This window comes from Crocodylus siamensis, chromosome 12, assembly GCF_052110815.1.
Source record: "Crocodylus siamensis isolate JL-2025a chromosome 12, ASM5211081v1, whole genome shotgun sequence".
NCBI classification, from domain to species: Eukaryota; Metazoa; Chordata; order Crocodylia; family Crocodylidae; genus Crocodylus; species Crocodylus siamensis.
The window spans coordinates 36,246,541-36,266,157 of NC_143406.1; the positions used below are offsets into that span (position 1 = coordinate 36,246,541).

General features: G+C 46.2%; 1 protein-coding gene across 4 annotated transcripts in view; it reads right to left on the reverse strand.

Annotated features, from left to right (window-relative positions):
• Nucleotides 1-1,561: 1,561 nt before the first annotated feature.
• The window catches only part of SYT17 (synaptotagmin 17), a 72,628-nt gene continuing 54,572 nt past the window's right edge, over nt 1,562-19,617 (reverse strand). For 3 of the 4 annotated variants that reach the window (XM_090024197.1, XM_090024196.1, XM_090024198.1), the window contains one exon: nt 1,562-2,864. In XM_090024197.1, the coding sequence (XP_089880323.1) occupies nt 2,668-2,864 (197 nt within the window). In that variant the 3' untranslated portion in view covers nt 1,562-2,667. Of the gene's footprint in view, nt 2,865-6,312; nt 6,419-19,617 lie in introns of all 4 variants that reach the window. The other variant, XR_016438724.1, reaches the window with a different exon arrangement.

Below are 19,617 nucleotides of genomic sequence, written 5' to 3' on the forward strand. Positions count from 1 at the left end.
TTAGTACAAGAAATGAGTTCACCACTGTGCTCTACCATACCTTCATCCGGAGCTACAACACAAGGTATCTTAGAGAAGGGCAACACCAGGACTGCTAGGCTACAGTCCTCTGCCAGCCACAGAGCCACTGCTTTGGAGTAGGGATGCTGTGCAGAAGACAGAATATTTCCCATTGCAGGCAGTGGATTTCTCATACACTCCTTCCCTAATAGGAATATTCTTCAGAGCTGGTCCTCTCCAAGTTGCTTCTCAGGAATCAAACCCATTGAAGTCAGCTGAAAGAGTACAGAATATGCAGCACAGATGGTGATGCCCATCAGATAGGATTTTGCCAGCCTTTGCATTATGCCCATGTGTTCAGAATTGGTAGGTACTGCTTAATTTCCTGTTCTAATAGTTTATAGCAAGGCCTCCCAATTGTGTGATTGCAGTTACTGCCCTGCAATCATTTTTGATGCTCTGTTTTGCATAGTCGCATTTGGAAGTGTCTAGCTATTACACTATTCTTTTTCCTCCAGCTCCTTCCTATGTGATCAAGTTTAATTGGCTTATGAATTAAGGAACAGCCAAATCCTGAAGCTGTGCAAGATGATCTAGGTTCACAAACTCTGTGGGGAGATTCTGGTTTGCTGTGCAATGCAATGCAAAGCAAAGGGCCCTAAACATGCCCTAAACCTGAAACCAAGGAGTCCTGCAAAGCGATCCCAGCTTCAGCACTGAAATTCCAGGCTCAGTTCACTACAGTTCACTTCATAGCCTTCTGCTCCCCAGGCACAGACACCCTGTCTCTGTGCCACCTCCGAATGTTTTTGGCTCTGGCTATCACAAGGACTCAAACTCTCAAGCCCATGAGTGCTCATGGTGGTGCATAGTGCTATGCTACCCACTGAGCCATGGCAATGCCCTGTGGGCTTCCACCTGTGACATCTGCAGACATGTTTCAGAAGAAAAGATGGAGTAAGTACCTTGGGTCCTGCTTCTGACCACTTAATTGGTTTATAACACTGTTATACAGCATAGCCCACCCATGCTTACAAGCCTAGGGCTTCTTCCCACAACCTAGGTAAATACTTCTGAAAATAAGATGGATACTTCTTCCTCTAGAAAGGAGATAAAGAAAGAAAAAGTCAAGACTCAGATTCAGCTTTGCTGATGCCAAGAGTCCATTTAGAGTCCTTTTTGAAAAAAAAAATAGACTCAGTACAAAGCAGTAAGATCTACGGATTTTACATGCTGACAAATGACAATCTGTGTGGGCCCGGTCTAGATCCTAGTAATCTCACCCAAAGCCTTTTGGAATGAGACTTGTAAAGCGTTCAGCACATCCCAGATCAGAACTATGCATAGTAAGAACACCGAGCCTGATTTTCCTCCTGTAGCATATTAGCATGAACATAGCCACAATAGATTTGACTGCAGTTACTCTGATTTATCCATGAGTAGAAAAAGGATCATTGTCAACATTTTGGCTTTACTTCTTTGGTGCAATGAACACAACTGATCAAGTCAGATGCACAACTGAGTTGTTCTAATAAGTAACACCTCAGATTACATGGCACAAATAAATAGATCTTTATTTTCAATAAATATACAATCTCCATCATACCAGACAATATGCCGTGAAAAAAATGTACAGAAGCATCCAACAGAATAAACGAACAGTTTGACTGTAGCAAAGTTCACTCAACTGACTTGAAAAACTACCTTGTTTAAGACACAGAACACAGAAAGACCTACCGCAGCCTGTTAAGAGAATTAAAATCGTGTATCATCTCTGGTGTTTACTGTGAAAGCTCCCAAAGCAAGTTCTTTTACACAACGTAAGAAAGGCTTTTAAAAGCCTCATCTGGCTTTCCCAGTATGGACTCTATTGAAAATATTTACTTTGCTGTATCATACTCTACCTACTTCATGTATACAGACTGTTATAACGCGGAAGGTCTCATTATTGACATAACATTAGATCCATTTGGTATATGGTCGCATGTGTGTAATAACACACAAACACACCCATACTCCAACACAAGGGCACACATACATATTAACAGGAATTTAATTTTATTAAACGAGTACAAAGACAAAACTGGATTGATTTCAGAATTAGTTTCACCACATGTTCTATCAATTTAAAAAAAAAGATTCTAGCCTATTTACCACATTCACCAAAGAGAGCACATGGGTACTTACATCTCCAATGAAATGAGTCATGGATTTGTACTGGAAGGGTAGTGGAAGGAACTCAAAAAGTTTCCAGTTAACTCAAAATGTAGATGTTGAATCCATGTGCAACCTACACTATGCACTACAGGAGAAAGTAAAGCACTCTACTGTGTTAACACTGACCTTCTGAATAGTCCTCCACTGTACTGAACGGGGGATTAAAAACAGAGGTGTGGATCCAGCAGCAGATGCAAGTAGTAATAGGTCCAATGGGCCACACAGGTAGTGACCCTGGGAAAACAGTCGGCGTTTGAACATGTGATATGTGGTTTAGGAAGGTTCACTGAGGCACAGAGGCTAATGCAGCCATTGTGTTACCAGCAGTGGCAACAGTTACTTTCAATTCCACGGCTGACTGCAGGTGAGTATGTGTGTGAATGAGCATGGAGGGGTTTTCTGTGTGTTTTCATTTGCTTGCTTGGCTTTGTTGTTGCCAATTGACTGCTCTCACGTCACCTCAAGAGATGCTGGAGACACTCGGTCGCACTCTGCCCTGGACCGGAGGCTGTGCCATTGCTCCACAGCTGTCCGATGGGAATTGAGCATGCGACGCCAGTGGTTCGATTCAGGGGAGCCTGTTGAGTACTGACCAATCACAATCCTCCCAATAAAATCATTGCTGCTCTTCATGTTGTGGCCGTACACTGGAGAAACACAGGAGTAAGCAGGTCAAAGTTAAAAACAAAGTTAAAAGATAAAATCCCCCAAGCCCTGAGTCCAGAAAGCCCACTTCCTTGCACTACCAACACCACCCTCCGTGAGTGCAGTAGACACCAGGCCACAAAGTTCATCAGGCAGCGGTGAGTGCGAGGCGTCTAAGAACACTTCGAATTCCAGGATCAGATCTGCACAAGGATGAATTTAGCTAATTGCAGAATTTCCATATAAACTATTAGAGCCCCACAACAGCAAAAAGCAGGGTGACGAGACAGTTGGAGTGAATGATTCATAACAGCGCTGCAAAAAGCAGCAGGATAACAGTCCTGCAGGGTGAAATTTTTGCCTGGAGAAATCAAAGGGAGTTTTGCTCTTGATTTCAATGCATAGAGACCACCAAAGGACCAGTGGAAAGAAGCACCCACTGACACTGACGGGTACTGGATCAGGTCTTAAGCCTAGCTATAAATCTGGCAGCAGGTAGACAGGAATCTTTTGCATTAGATGTCTGCAGAGATCAAATGCATTTTGACCTTAGATGCGTAAGTCACACTGAGGACATTAGGAATATATCACTGGTCACCATATTAACAGAAACAACTTTGCAGAACCTAATGCAGTCAAAATGCCTGAGGATTCTTGCATATGATGTACTGCTTAGATCAGGGGTTGGCAATCCTGGGCACGCATGCCAGAGTATGGAACATGAGGCCATTTTGCTTGGCACACCACAGCCAGCCTGGGCTACAAGAGGGGAAGGAGGAAAAGAAGAGCGGAGGGAGAGCCCCCATTCCCAAACCACCAAACCTAGCCATGAAAGGCTGCATGTGCCAGGCCTGAGTCACTGCTCCTTCCCCCATGCCCAAGAGTCAGCAGGCCAGGCACAGGTAGAGTAAACACGGGCCAACTGGGCCAGGTCTACAGGCTTACCCTGAATGCCAGGCTGAGACTGTGTTACCAGGTATACAATAGTTTGTCTTCCATTTTGACCCAGTTCTCATTCACTCACTGGACAGCCACAGTGAACAAGCAAACAAGACGACTCATTTCTGTATCCATTTTGCATATACTGGAATATAGCCACCCCCTCACTTATTCCACATTGCTCACTAACTCCCAGTGAGCGAGTGAGAACCAGGTCACATACCTCCGCAGTAGCGTCAGCACCGAAAAGGGAAGATGTTCCTTCCCCCTGCTGGAGCCCAGCTCCCTTAGGGCTCCCCCGCCCCCATTCTCTTCTTGCCTCAGGGCCCCAAAACATCTTAATCCACCTCTGGGGGTAGACCAAGCCATACTGCCAGCCCCAGCCCCTGCTAACACAGCACTGAGCTGGGCTGCTGCTGCAGGGTGTACAGACTTTAGCCATGGCCCTTGTCCCCGTCATGGCCTGGGTGATCCCAGTGTGGTCTGTGTTGCCTCTGCACATGCAGCCAGTGCCCAGCTTGGAGCAGGTAAGGGGCCACCCTGCCATCCTCATGGTCTGTGCCCCAGCCCCTTCCCTGACATGCTCCTGGAGGTGCACCTAGAGCCACCACTGGCAATGAGTGGGGCCAGGGCTCTGTTGCAGCTGCTTGCAGGCTTGCACCTGTCTGCTGTGAGCAGCCCAGGCTCCCTGGCAGGTGGCACAGGCCTGCAAGTGGCCGCAAACCACAATGTCCATGGGATGGAAGGGGTTGGGGCTGCACTGCCATGACAAGGATCAGGCCCCTCCATGGTTCCCTGCCATCTGCCCCGGGCACACCAACATTTTCAAAGTCTAGGCTGCTGGGTTTTTTGGCACTAGATCCAAAAACACTGTCAACCCCTGGCCTAGATAAAGGTTGTAGAGACTTGAACAGTAGTTTGGAAATAATCCATCATGTTATTTTATAGGTTAGAATTGTATGTATATTTTTAGGAGGCAGATACAGGGGCACCTGTGGCTGAGAAAAACAGCAGAGCCATGTCCACAGAAGCATGGATGTTTGTTTCCTTGGGGACAAGCAGCAGTGGCACACAGTGGCAACTGTGCTGGCCCCACCAGCCTTACCTGAGGTCCTGGGGGCCCCAGGGAGCTGCAGTGATCCTGCCACTCGGAGTCTGGCCAGCAGCTGGAGCATGGCTCTGGCCAGACAGGCTCCAGTTTTGGGCGGCACACACTGCCCCCACATGCATAGCCCTGGTTTTTTTTCCACATAGGTTTTTTTTTTTGACCCTGGGATTTCCCGGGGTCAAAAGAAACCCCTGTGCTGCTACCTAGCAGCATGAAGAACACCTGAATGTGTGCTGTGTAGCCCCGCAGATGGGTCTGCAGCGCCACATACTGCATGGCTGCATTCATCTGGACACAGCCCAGAAGTGCAGGCAAACCAACTACCCCAGAAGCAATGCTGGTGAAACGTCTTTATGTAAAAAGACAGTGAAATACTGGTCCAAGCACTGATAAGGATGACAAAGTTAAACATAGTGCAACTTTATAAATAAACAAGTGGCATTTCCAATTCTTCATTTTCTAATTGGAAGTATATAAATGAATCAGTGTAATGATAATTACTGGTATTCTTAACATATAGAAAATAATCAGATATGTACCAAGCTCTTCAGCTTGATGCCTAGAAAGGGCAAATTTTCTGTAATTATCACTACAGCTACTCGTTAAAGAGTCCAGATAAGAGAACAAGAAGGAGGAATAAGCCTAACATCCTGTACGTTGTATGAACCTCACCTAATCCAACCATTTGCCACAGCAGGAACAGAAAATAATTATGCCATATAAGGGCATGATCCTGGGAAGTACTGAGCACTTGAAAGAGATGGGAGGTGACGGTGCTTAGCCCCTGGCAAGATAAAGTCCTCCATCAGTAGGAAGCAGCACAGATCATTAGCAAAAGCCAAAGTAAGGGGGCTTGCGTTGGCAAAAGGATAAAAAGCCTGGTGGGATTTCTAAGGGTGAGTTAGTGTATAGCTTGCTGGGGAAGGTGACTCTTGCCTGCCAGTGCTGAGGCAAGTTACTGAGCTAGATGCTGTACTGCCATTCCCTGCACGTGTCCTTCTCAAGGCTCCATAATTTCCTCTTATGCTAATACCACGCCGTAAGACAGTGCTACCACCGACACTGTTCTCAGTAGGCAACAACAGCAGTGGCCCTTGGAGCAAACAGTTTACAGGCAGAAATGCCAGGTTCCACCTTCTACACCTCTTGGGCTGATGTGTCACACTGCCACAGGCTGTTAATTCAGAGCTGGTCTGGCACCTATCACAGTCAGTAGGAACGCTCCCCCTGACTTCAGGACAGGTAGCAGTTCCTATTCTTTTTGGGGTCACCCATCTTTGTACCACTGGCACTACTAATTTCTTGCAGCAGCAGGTGTTGCTCCAGTTGCAAGGTGGGGCCTATGAAAATACTGCAGAAGGGGAAGTTCGCCCAAGGACCTCACAGCAGAGGTCCTGACTCACCATCACCTCAGGAGCCGGGTTTGCAAAGGCAGGAATATCCATATGGATGGCCAAACTCTGGTGATGCATCAGACCTGTCCTTCTGCACTGCTCCTTGGGGCCCTTGCTGCTGACAGAACAGGTACGCAGTGAGCTACAGTCACACAGAAACAGGAGTTCCTGCTCCCTGCCAGCAGTAGCACTGGCATTTCCAGTGGAGTTCTGTCCCGTCTGGCTAAGCCTTGCCCTCCAAACTTGCACAATCTTCCCGTGCACAAGTGACTGGTAGTGGGGGCATGTGCCCCCCCCTCCAGCAGGGCCATCCCCACTGCTGGCAGCTTCTGCGGGTGCTTGCCAGCCCTGTCCCCGCTGCCGCTGCCCCCCGGCAGCTTCTGCAGGTGCTCACCATCCCTGTCCCCAACACCCATTTCTGTGGGTGCCCACCCAGACTCAGGAGGCACCAGTTCCCACGGGGAGATAATGTCTTCTGGAATAGCTCTATTTCTCCATGCTCACCAGCGAGACTTGGCCTGCCTTTGTGGGAAACACCTACTCGTCGATGCATATAAGGCTTGGCAGGATTCAACTTCTATTGGTAAACATTGATTTCACCTTGCACTCACAGACCAACAGAAAGATATTTCTATCATTAATAATCAAAATTTACAGAAAGGGGATATAAGAAAAAAAACGATGGCTGATGAAGAACCAGGCTGACTGTAGTTTGCACTGCAACCCCCAGAAACCCTTCTTCTGGGAGCAAAAGAAGAAGTGACAAAATGGATGAGGGAGCTATCCATGCACTAGCGGAGCCCGGACCTGATGGCAGCTCTGCCACTCAACTGGCGGCAGTCCTACAGTAGTCACATTGTCATTAATAAATTGTCTGCCCCCACACCTCTAATTTCATGCAATCCTGAACATGTGAATCAATAAAAAAAAATTGAATAAATGCTTAAAAATAAACATTAATTTTTTCTGTCAAAATTATTTAAAAAAAATAAAAATTGAATTCTGCCAAGCCCATGCATAATGAAGGGTAATGTAATTACTATCCATGCAACCAGGCATGCTGTAAATCACTAGGGGAAGGGTACAGTTGACCCAGGCCACTTGGGCAACCTTCAGTCTCATTAGAAGAAAGGCTTCCTTATCCCTTTAAACAGAAAAGACAGGCTCAAATCTACACACAAGACATTCAGGAAAGTCAGAGATCCAAGACTGGTGCTTATTTACGCCATTCAAACCTGGGGAAATGAATATAGTAGTAAGGGGTGTAAAGTTAGTGCAGAATTTGCCTCCATGCTGCAGTTCGAACCTTGTGCGTACACCACTCAGCTGCTGAGGCAGAACCAAGAGCTGACACGGCCCCTCATACACTTGCCTATTTTAGATGTAGGGGAAACGTTTGGAAGGAAGCAGAGGTTGCCACCCTCAAACCCCTGCTCTGTTTTAGTCTATGCCTGCCTGAGGGAGGGCGCATTTGTCATAGCTGACAGAACTGCGGGCCCATAGGAAAGAACCTGCTGCTGCAGCACTACACCTTGAAAAGTCTGTTGCGATGTTAAATTTCTATGGGAAGGTACAGTACTAAGGCCAGAGAGTGACACCACATGTCTGCTGCTGGAGGAGAGAAAGTCTGAAAATTCACGAAGGCAAAACTGTGACACAGACACTCCACGAGTTATTACTTCAAAATAGAATCAAATCTGCCACATCAAGAAAAGCTCTAACAATGCTGTGTTCAGCTAATCCAATCCTATCTGTATTAGAAGTAGCAACGTGGGTACCTGGTGGACCAGGCACTGTACAAACCAGAGTGAAAGGCATGAGGAAGCTCACACGCTAAGCTTGCTCAGATGTTTGTACATGCACCTATGTCATACAACCCTTGTAAATAATAATGTATACTGTATTGGAAAATACCTGCCATATCCATATTTATGTATTTATCAACTAATGTGGCACCTACGGTTGGGTTTTCTGACCGTTTTTCCAGCATCTTTGATGCCCAATCTAGATGCAAAGGAAATGAGTGTTCTAGCAAACATTTTTAAAACATTTTGAGTGGAAACTATTAAAACGCAATCACGTTTGTTCTATCTGGAATCCTTGATATCTCTAGTTTAGAAACATGTAAAAGGGCACATTTAGGCTTCAGGCTGCAGTGAGATGGAACAATACCAATTTAGTGTCGAAGAAGCAAGCTCAGGGGCCAGCACCAATCTAGCTGCGGCTGTGGAGAGCTCTGCATAGACCGATCCACCTTGCTTCTCATGGTTTCATAGTTTCTAGGGTCGGAAGGGACCCGACCCGGGTAGATCATCTAGTCCGACCCCCTGCCATGGCAGGAAACAGTACCGGGGTCAAATGACCCCAGCAAGGTGTTCATGTAACCTCCTCTTAAACACCCCCAGGGTAGGGGCCAGCACCACTTCTCTTGGAAGTTGCTTCCAGTTCCTAGCTGCCCTGACCGTGAAGTAGCGCCTCCTGATGTCTAGCCTAAATCTACCCTCTGCCAGCTTGTGACCGTTATTCCTGGTCACTCCTGGTAGTGCTCGGGGGAACAGTGACTCCCCCAATGCCTGCTGGTCCCCCCCGACTAGTTTGTAACAGGCCACTAGATCCCCCCTCAGCCTTCTCTTGTGGAGGCTGAACAGGTTCAGGTCCCGGAGCCTCTCCTCATAGGGCCTGCCGTGCTGCCCCCTGATCATGCGAGTGGCCTCCTCTGGACCCTCTCCATGCTGCCCACATCCCTCCTGAAGTGCGGTGCCCAGAACTGGACGCAGTACTCCAGCTGCGGCCTGACCAGTGCCACATAGAGGGGGAGGATCACCTCCCTGGACCTGCTTGAGATGCAGCTGTGCATGCATGACAAGGTGCGGTTGGCCTTCCTGACCGTCCCCACACTGCCGGCCCATGTTCATCTTGGCATCAGTGATGACTCCAAGATCCTTTTCTGCCTCTGTACTGACAAGCAGCGAGGCTGCTCCCAGCATCTGAGCTGGGTCTTTAAAGCCGGCTCATGTCTCTTCACACTGTACTGCAAGTTGCAGTATTGACATAGTTGTATAAATTCTCTCACTTCTGAGGGCTGCATTTAAATATTCAACTTTAGGTTTGCATCTTTAAAATGACAATATATATTTTAATTTGATTGAGGACCCCAAACCAGGGGGTCAGATCCTGATCTCATTTGCACCAGGCTTGATTTAGGGTAACTCCATCAGCTCTGATGAAGCAACCCCCAATGATGGCACAACGGGTATCGCGTCTGTTTGGAAGGGCCAGTCTTCAAGGTGCGACACAGGCGTTTAGACTATCCATCTCTTTAACTAGTACACAGCCTGTCAGAGTTATTAACGAGTTCTCATAGAAGGCAATATATCATAAATGTATCCAGCATGGCTATGGCAAATGCCTGAGAGATTCCCCAAGGGGATTTATTATCTGTTAGAAAACAAACGTTATGCAGACAAAAGAAAAAGCATCCTTAAATGAAACACCTCTCCAGACTCTGATTCAAGTACAATTTCTCTCACAGCATGTTTCAAGCATGAAAGAAAGTGCAGCACAGTCCTGAGAGACACCATCATGTAATTTAACCCACAAGTGGCAGAGGCAGCTTCTGTGGCACTCGGCAGACAGGAACATGAAGCAAAGCCACAGATTCAGACTCGGCAGGGGAAGGAGAGCCGAGGTGCACTTAGAGAAGACGCAGGGCTTTATTTGTGGCAGGCCTGTCAAAAAAAGGTTGGACCCCACTAATTTAAACCATCCGGGATAGGAAGTTCAACATCAATTAATAACAGCACAGGCTAGCAACAGCAAAGTTCAAGCCAGAAGAAGTTTCTTAACAATTAATGTCAAGATTGAGGCTCACCTACTCAGCTTACAATGTGGAAAATACTGTTCTACTGATCCAAGTGATTTTTAAATAGGAGGGAGACTAAAAGTGTTATCATAGTTAAGTGTATACATTTTCTTTTATTCCAAGGGAACTGTTTGAGGGCACATAACTTGTCCTTTCACCCTAACTGCCCAGTCAAGAGCCCAATACTTATCTCTGTAGTGCGAGATAATTAGCATGCCGATTCTTTTAGAGTATTAGGATGTTAATTGCTTATACCTTCTACCACCACGGTTGGTACAGTTATGATATTCGTACTACCCATGGCAGCATTGGTTTAGCACAGTGACTTGTCAAGAAATAGTTAAGACATCTTCCGGAGTAAACCTGAACAATGGATACCTGACTTGATTTAATCATGTTGCATTTTAAACTGTAGAAGACATCCCTGCCCTCTGCCACAGGTTGATAAAGAGTCTCCATGAATTTGTCCTTCAAGATAATAAAGGTTGATGCTCCATAAGATAAAGCGCCTTTGTGTGCCAAAAATCCAGGTCCACTTATCAATTCCTGAGCTCATTCCAGGGCATCTCATTGTAGGGAGCTAATTGCCTCCTTCCCACTGATAAGAGTCAGCATTTGCTGAGCCATTTGTTATAGCTCAAGTGAACTGCTGTGGACAAAACCCATCATTTTCACAGATACAGCTGTGAAAATCAGTCCCTTTCTTTGACCAGAGCCAAGAGAAGTAAGAGTTTTGTTTCTTGCAAGAAGAACTCTGGAGGGAAACCTGGAAAACTCCATCTACAGGACTGAGGAAAGCTGACAACAAAATTGGGGTCTTTGTAGACTGCACCAGAGGGAGAGGAGCTTTCATCAGTGGTATGGGTCACAGGTTTCACTTGCTGTGCATCTGATATAATATGCATCAGCTCTCAACTGCAGCACAAGAAACTGCTGTTCATTACCTGATCTGCAACATTTTCCTTTCTCAAGGAGCTAATTAAACACCACCTTGTGCACTAATTAATGTGTGCTAGGCATCCAGTGTCTGGTGGTACTAGTCACTCTCCATTCATTGTACTACTTATGACTTTTAACATATAATAGACACACAGGTGTTGCTTTAAATTGTACCACAAGTGGCATGGGCCGCCTCTTAGTATAGCACACAGCAGACTGGGGAGGACACAGCCAGTACAGTGGCAGATAAGACAGGAAACAAGGCAGAGCAACAGATCAGGCAAGGCAGGGAGATAAGAGTGGCACTTAAGGAAGGTCTAATTTGCGCCATGCTTGTCAAAATTTGTGTCATGCCTGGCAAAAAGGTTACCACCTCTCACCCCCGCACTCCTTTACATTATGACTGAAGCACTAACATGCCATTCTCTCCTTGCCAAGTCCTCCTAATATGGACACTTCACTGCACACACTCAGGAGTGCTAACACGGACACAGCTGATTCAGACCCAGCCACTGTTTTGTGTACTTCATTGCACATAAGAACTGCTATTTACTGGGTCAGTCCGTCTTGCCCAGTTTCCTGTGTCACACAGGGGCAGAGAGCAGATGCTGCAAAGGACAGTGAACTGGGTATGACCAGGGTTTCCCACCTAGCCCCTCCCCTGGCCCCCAATCCTCGCTCTCTTGCAGCCTCCAGCATTTAAGGTCCAGGAAGTTCTAATTCAGAGGCCGTCTCCCTCACATCCGTGTTCAATAGCTACTGCTGCCCCTTTCCTCCACAAATCTGGCCAGTCCCTTTTTGAATCTGGCCAAACCACCAGCTTCCACTACATCTGGTGGCAATGAGTTCCACACTTTAATTACACACTGCATGAAAAATCATTTCTTTTTGTTAGTTTTAACCCCACTACCTGCTAGTTTCATTGTGTGACTCCCTTGTTCTGGTATTGAGAGAGAGTAAATAATAAATCCCTATTTGCTTATCATGTTCCCCCTTCAGCATATCGTTTCTAAACTGAATAGGCCAAGCCTCTTTAGTCTCTTCTCATATGGAAGTCACTCCATACCGCTGATCATCCCTGTTGCCATCCCTGTTACACAAATCAGCAGAGGCCTCATCTGCTTATTCACTTCCACAAAATTCTGTTTTTGCCAAGTTATAACAAGCATCGCTAAGGGCCACATCCTGCCTGAGCTGACAAAGGGGGAGACCAGAGACACTGCCTGGCCCCTGCTACAGAGAATCTTTTAGCTAGGGCAAGTTTCCATAGGGATCAGTAAACCACGCTCTATGCTAGGGACATATTGAGCTTGACTCCTTTCAGGTATAGGGAAGAGACTCCAAGCCCATTCTTTTCACCTTCCTGTGGCACGTGTCATAAACAAATGGGCACTGATAACTGGGATTTTGCCTCTGCCCAAATGCGTCTACACACAGCTTCTGCGTTTCAGACTATGGGGTTCCAAGAGGAGGCTTCGCTCAGCAAAGCCCCTATGTCCAAGTAAAGCCCAATCTTCTGCCCAACACAATAAGCCCTGTTTGTCTGACTATCAACACAGGGCTAGGAGAAACTTAAATTCAAGTTTGGCACACTTCTCCAGTGCTGCTGGCTGCCATCCAATATGTGCACATATACACTGATGTTCAGGGTCCATCACTACACCCAAGAACCTCACAGGGATGACAAACAAAACTGGGAAGAGGAGCTTGGATCACCAGGCTACTCCCACAGCCACAAGAGCTCCTAGGTCCAAATTACAAGTGGTAAAGAGATGCTATTGAGCGGTCTTTAGGAACACAGATGGTTCCCATTAGTGCAGAGATGCTGAGGATCAGCGTTTTTGCTAATTTGAGCTATTACTGGAGGTCTTGGCACCTCCAAGACAAATCCTAAGGTAGGCGCTGGGAGGAATGTGTAATGAATAAATACCCTGGGGCTTGGTAAGAGCAAGTGACCCCTCACTATACCAGCCTGCTTCCCTGCAGCCAAAGGGCACACAGCTCAATGCTCTTCACAGTGAAGGTTAAGGGCTCAGTTTGCCATGATGATTATAGTGCCTGCAGTCAAATATGCTCCTCAGAGTCCATTACAAGTGCACTGAGCGACAGGCTCAGACAACCTATGTACCTTTTTCAATATTCAACTTAAAAGTTTGGTGAGTTCTGACCACCCCTGTCCACGCACAGCAGATTCTAGATGTTGTGTCAATTCAGCTTGTTCTGGGAATGCAAACTCTGGAGGGGTTTTGAAAAACATAAAGCAAAGTAGTTATCTCATCATCTAGATTCCCCCCAACCTGCCCTGTTTATGACAAGGTCAGCACTTACCTTCCATTCTAGTAACCTGTCTTTGTAACAGAAATTACACAGCCTTAATCTCATCCAGTATTTCTGCATTTATATAACAGCAGCATCCATTTCCAAGCCAAGACAGAGCAAAACAGCAATTAAAGATGCAGAGGTCGAGTGCCTGGACATACTGAACTGGTCAAACCAATTCCTTCTGCCCCGACATATACCACAGTCTGCCACTGAGATCCATTTTAAACTAAAAAGATATTTTTTTATCCCCTTTTAATGGAAAAATTGATATATCAAGGAAACTTCATTTCTATGCATTAAAAAGGCTGCATTTTTCGAAAATGAGCAATACAGTGCAAATAAAAATGTGGAGGTTATGTACTTATTTATGTGGTTTGCCTGAATGCTTCTTTTCCAGCTACATTAGAATTAGACTTGCTCCCAATTCAGTTATGAAGGTTGGAGACCAAAGACTCCAGACACATGGCTGCTTGCTCCCACGATCGGATATGTAGCATGCTTGAGGACACAGCACAAGGAATGGATGGCTGAACTGTACCCTTAGACCCAACTTCTGGGTCCAGTGTCCAGGCCATGTAACAATACCAGGTGCTGGCAAGACATAAGGCTGTGAGTAATGAATTGCAATGTTTGCACTCCTAAGATGATGCCCCTGCAGTATTGGGCCCAGAGAGCCAACTAGCACTACGTTCCCCATCAGGTTCCTCCTAGTCACTAGGGCTGTGCGAGGCTTTGGACAGAGTTTCGGATCCGGAGAAGCTTCGGCCGCTTCGGGGTGGGAAGCAGTACGTCCAGGTCAAAGTGCTGCCTCGTTCGGCTTCCCGAAGCGCTTCGGAGCCGCCCCGGAGATCCAGCCATATAGTATAATGGGGAAACAATAAAATATCTATAACATCGTTGTTTTTTGTCCGATTTGGATGAAACGTCCAGGAGTGGTAGACTCTGCAGAGAGGATGAAGCCTGCCAAGTTTCAAGAGGATCAGTGCAGGCATTTGGGGGGACGGCACCCCCCAGATTCTTGAAAGTAAAACTCATGTCATGTCTAGGCGTTACAACACAAGGGGGTGAAAATGCAGGAGTGGTAGCCCTTACTGAGGCCACAAAGCCTGCCAAGTTTCAAGAAGATCAGTGCAGGGGTTTGGGGGCAACTGTACCCCAAATTCTTGAAAGCACAACTCCTGTCATGTCTATGTGTTACACCACAGGGGGGGTCAAAACTGCAGGGCTGGTAGCTCTTACTGAGGCCACAAAGCCTGCCAAGTTTCAAGAAGTTCAGTGCAGGGGTTTGGGGGGAACTGCCCCAGAAGCTGCGGACAAGCAGAACCCGCGCCATGGGTGCTGGGGGACTGACTGTGTCTGGCTTGGGGCGCAGAAGGGAGACACGGCTGCAGGCCTGGCTGCTAAGCTGCTGTGTGCCCAGTTACCAATCCATCATGATTCGCTCAGGACCAGCTCAATACACCCGACCTAGCTACTACATAATGACTTAATGAGCATCAATTAGCACCTACACAACCAGGCCAAGGAGGGGAAAGGCTCAATACAGAGAATCAATTGCCCCAGGAGGACACCGTCTTGGCACCAGTTTTGTCCGTCAGCAGCTAGGGATGCAGGGCCCCAGGACCCCCTGCACCCATCTCCTCGACAGCTGGCAGGCATCACAGCAGGGGCCACTGTCCCTGCAGCTGTCACCCCGCTGCGCCTTAACACACGCAGGGTCACCCATGGCACGAGTTCTGCTTGTCCGCAGCTTCAGGGGCAGTTCCCCCCAAACCCCTGAGCCAATCTCCTTGAAACTTGGCAGGCTTTGCGACCTCAGTAAGAGCTACCAGCCCTGCGGTTTTGACCCTCCTGTGTTGTAACACACAGCCATGACATGAGTTTGGTTTTCAAGAATTTGGGGTTCGGTTCCCCCCAAACCCCTGCATCGACCTTCTTGGAGCTTGGCAGGTCTCATGCTCTCAGTAGAAGCTACCATCCCTGCAAGTTTCAGCTGAATCAGCCAAAAACAACAAAGATACAGATATTTCATTGATTCCCCATTATACCCTATGGCTGGATCTACAAGGCAGCTCCGAAGCTTCGGAGACACTTCGGCTGGATCAAGGCGGAAACCCAGCCCAGAGCTCTGGATCAGATCGTGGCCATCTGAAGCGGCCAGATCCAAAGCCAGATCAGATTGCTGCCAACTCGCACAGGCCTACTAGTCAGACCTTGCCCTGCTCCCACGCACCCTTACATGCCATGACAGTGTCTCCTGTAGAGATGTGTGCTACAGAGCACTCACTGACCTCTCCCGGTCGCCGTGCACTGGAAGCATACCAGTTTCACTGCTCACAGGACAGGGGCAGCATCTCTCAGGGAACAGGAAGCAACATCTCAAGCACCGATCAAAAGCCCTGTTGTCACTGAACATTTATAGCAGGGAACTGTACATCTGGGATTGCAAGAAAGGTCTTCTGCGGCATTTTCAGATCCTTCATGCCAGATTCTCAGATAAGTTCAGCTTATGCAGTTACTAACATAAACGGCCAGGTTCTCCAAGGAGCTTGGTTTGGCGGTGCAGCCTGGGCAATGATCTGTACTGACCAATCTGGACACACATGCCACAGAGGCAGGTATTAGATGACCTCCTGATTATATGGAACTGCTTCTAATTTGGTCCACACTGCTAGCAGCTTTAGGGAAGCTTGTTACAAGGTTACATAAGCAATGGACAACTGAGCCTATTTTTTCACTTTCACCGGTATAACTCAATTTGTGCAATACACAGGCTATGCCAGAGTAAAAGATGACTTGCAAGAGTGCTACAGATGTAGACAAGGCCAAAATGAACAATACTCCACAAAAGGAAGCAGTAAAACAGCTTTAAAGAGAAAACCCAGAAGACATTTTCATAATAAATTGTCCTGAAGCCAGCTGCATGTAATGCCTTCAGGTACAATACAATTAACACAAACAATTGTTTAAAAACACTACAGTAATTTGCTTCCCTGCATGAGAGAGAGCTCTTTTTTGGCTCACTTCTCTAGAAAAAAGATACCTCATTGATGTGGGCACAATGAAAAAAGCAAATGAACAAGGGAGAGGGTTGGAGGCAAAGGCTTAGTGAATTAACTGTCTGTACAGTTCATGCTCCCTAAAAAAAAAAAATGGAAATGGTACATAGCCCAACAGACACTTCTCCAGTATTCATTAACAGTAACACTCAAATCCCACGGGTTTAGCTTGCTTGTCACTATGTAGCATTAAGCTCACCTTATTATGCTGAATATTTCACCCATATAGCATAGAGGCAGAAGCCAGATTTAACCACTCCAGTATAATCAAAATTTCCTTTAACCTTCACGGGTTATAGCTATGTTTATACAGCAAGATTCATTTTAAGCAAATGTTGTTGAAAAGCATTAGAAATCACAGATTCAATTGCAATGATAATATTTAGTACTGAAAACATTATTTGTTCCTTGAATATATGTTGTAACCATCATGAATTAACCTGTACAAAGGTCCTAGTTTCACCAAGGTATTTGAATATATATGACTAGTTGCGCTGAAGTTGATGGGACTGCTCTCCTACTCAAAGTTAGGCATATGTTTAAGTAACTTGCTGCAATGGGTCCCTAAAGCACTTGCATTTCCTCTTAGTTACTCAGCAATTATTGCATCAATGTGTAGTATTACTGAGGACAAACAAGCAGGAACTCTGCTGCCGCCTGCAGGCTGACAAACTCAATACCCACCACAATTTAAAACCCAAAAAGAGAATTACTGGTTGTTCAAGGGCCTGATCCCAAACAGTGCTGAGACCCTACACATCTCACTGAGGACACAGGGAACCGGTAAAGGAGAGCGGAGGGCAGGTATGGGAACAGCCAGTCATAGTCTCAAACATGGGCACTACAGCAGTGAAAAGCAGGGCTATCCTATTAAGCTGTTCGACTTGAAAACGAAAAGAGAATGCAACAAAAAGAACAAGTCCACCAGGTTTTCATTCTGGTCATCATAGGCTTGCGACTCCCTAGTTTGTTTAATATGGAACACTTTCTCTTGGTGCATCTAATTCTCCATTAACTTAATCACCCACAGAACAAAACACAATCCATTTCCTAACAAACTTCCCACAAGTTTTGCTTTCATAATGCATATTTTAAAGCCTTTTTAAATAATTAACCATTGTTTTGTGTTCACCACTTGCACACACCTGCCAGTGGAAATGACACCACAACCCTGACAGTACATCCAGTGTAACAGTCCTTTGCAGTCCTGCGGCCATTACCTAGCTATCCAAACTAAAAGATGCAAGAAAAGGAGAATAAGCAAACCCTTTTTCTGAGTACAACGTAAACCTCGTTTGCCTACATCATAGCTAGCAAAATCCCAGCTTAAGTTTTATTTAATTCCCAATTCCAGATCAAGGCTCTTGCTAGTTGCACAGACCATGTAACTTTAAAGCTATATAATGCCTTATTAATTATTGCATTTGTGTAACCACTATTAAGTAGGCCCTACAGACCCCAACTTAACAGGCTCTGTGTTAGGTGCTGTACAAACATATATAAAGAGATGGTTTCTACCCCAAAAACTTTCTACACTGTTATCCAGTTTGACACTAGCTAGCTCAGGTCATGGCAACAGTGCAGCAAGGCGCAGTGTGGGCTGCAAAGGCTGAGTAAAGTTCAGCTCTGTGCTGCTACCACCACTACCCCTCTAAGCTTCAGTGCCGATATAGCCACGAACTAACAACCCCTGAGGAAGGGAACAAACAGGCTTAGACATTAGGCTAAACAGAGCTGAAAAGTACTTCCGAGCTGTTCACATCAACACAAAAAAAGCTGTTTAGTGTAAATAGCACCCAGTTAGGAACAGAAGCCATGGGATACTAGTGTTACGTGGTTACAGAACAAATTCCACTCTCAGCTGTGCAAGAGCAAGCTAATGACTTCAGTGTAACCAAAATCCAGTCCATAATATTTATGAGAGAAGAAAATCAGTGATAAGCAGCAGCAGTTCGGTGTTTATAAATCCCATCCTTGTCTATGATCTGAATGCAGAATTCATTTCTCAGAATTTCCTTCATTAAGCTGCTCTCCACAGCACCTGCCGATGCTAACTGCAGATAGTATTCTGGTCACAAAAGCTAGCTATTCAATCCTCATGGTGGGACCGATCGGATGCCCTGCCTCACACTCCAGCTGCCGCCTCCCACAGGAAAACACTAGCACCCAAGTTCAGAAAATTACTTCCCCTGCTGCAAAGGCATCCCTGTGCATTGGTCTGCACAGCACTCTGACAAAGCCTACCCAAAATATGCAACCACTCCTCTAAAAATGTAGCTGATGGCCCTGGAAATTCCCGTAGCAATCCCAGATTGCAGATGCAATGTAGACAATGGCATTACACCTCCGACAGCCAGTCTCTGCCAATGCAGACTATTACAGTGTTTCTGTCTCCATGTCACCATGGACCTCATTTACTTATGAGAATATTAGTACTACCTACCTCTGCCCCAAAAGCTTCTCCCTACACAACTTATTGCTGAAGTTGTATATTCTGGGGAGAGAGAATAAGGCAGCCTAAGGCACAGTGATGACACCCTGTAAGAAGAAAGATGCATAAGAACAGATGCATGCAAAGGAAGTCTTGATTACAGCCTCAAACGAGATATCCTAGGGCAGTGGTTCCCAACCTTTTTAGAACACTGATAGACTCAAGGCACCTCTCAGGCAGTGTCAGTTCTTAGTTTTCACTTGATCATTGACTACAGAAAATAACAGAGCAATTCTTTTGCTGCAAAGAACTCGGAAAACCTGCAGCAAGTCAGAATGCTTTTACCACTTTGAATTCCTATTTGACATTTCTGGGTTTATCTTGTGAATCATGTTTGCCCACCTAACAGTGCTGACATTGTGTGGCATTCCACAGCACCCCTGAAGCGATCGCGAGGCACCCTAGGACACCTTGTTGCAGAATCTTTGTCTTTGGTACTGTGATCACTGCAATGATCCAAGCTTAATCGGAACAAAATGCACAGCTGTATCATCATTCCAGCTTTACAACAGATTTTGGAAAAAAGAATGCAGGCAACTTCACACGTACATGGCTCTGTCCGATCCAGCTTCTCGCCAAGTTTTCCCTGCCCTGTTAGGCCCCAATCCAACAAAGGTATTCATGCACACGAATGACTGCAT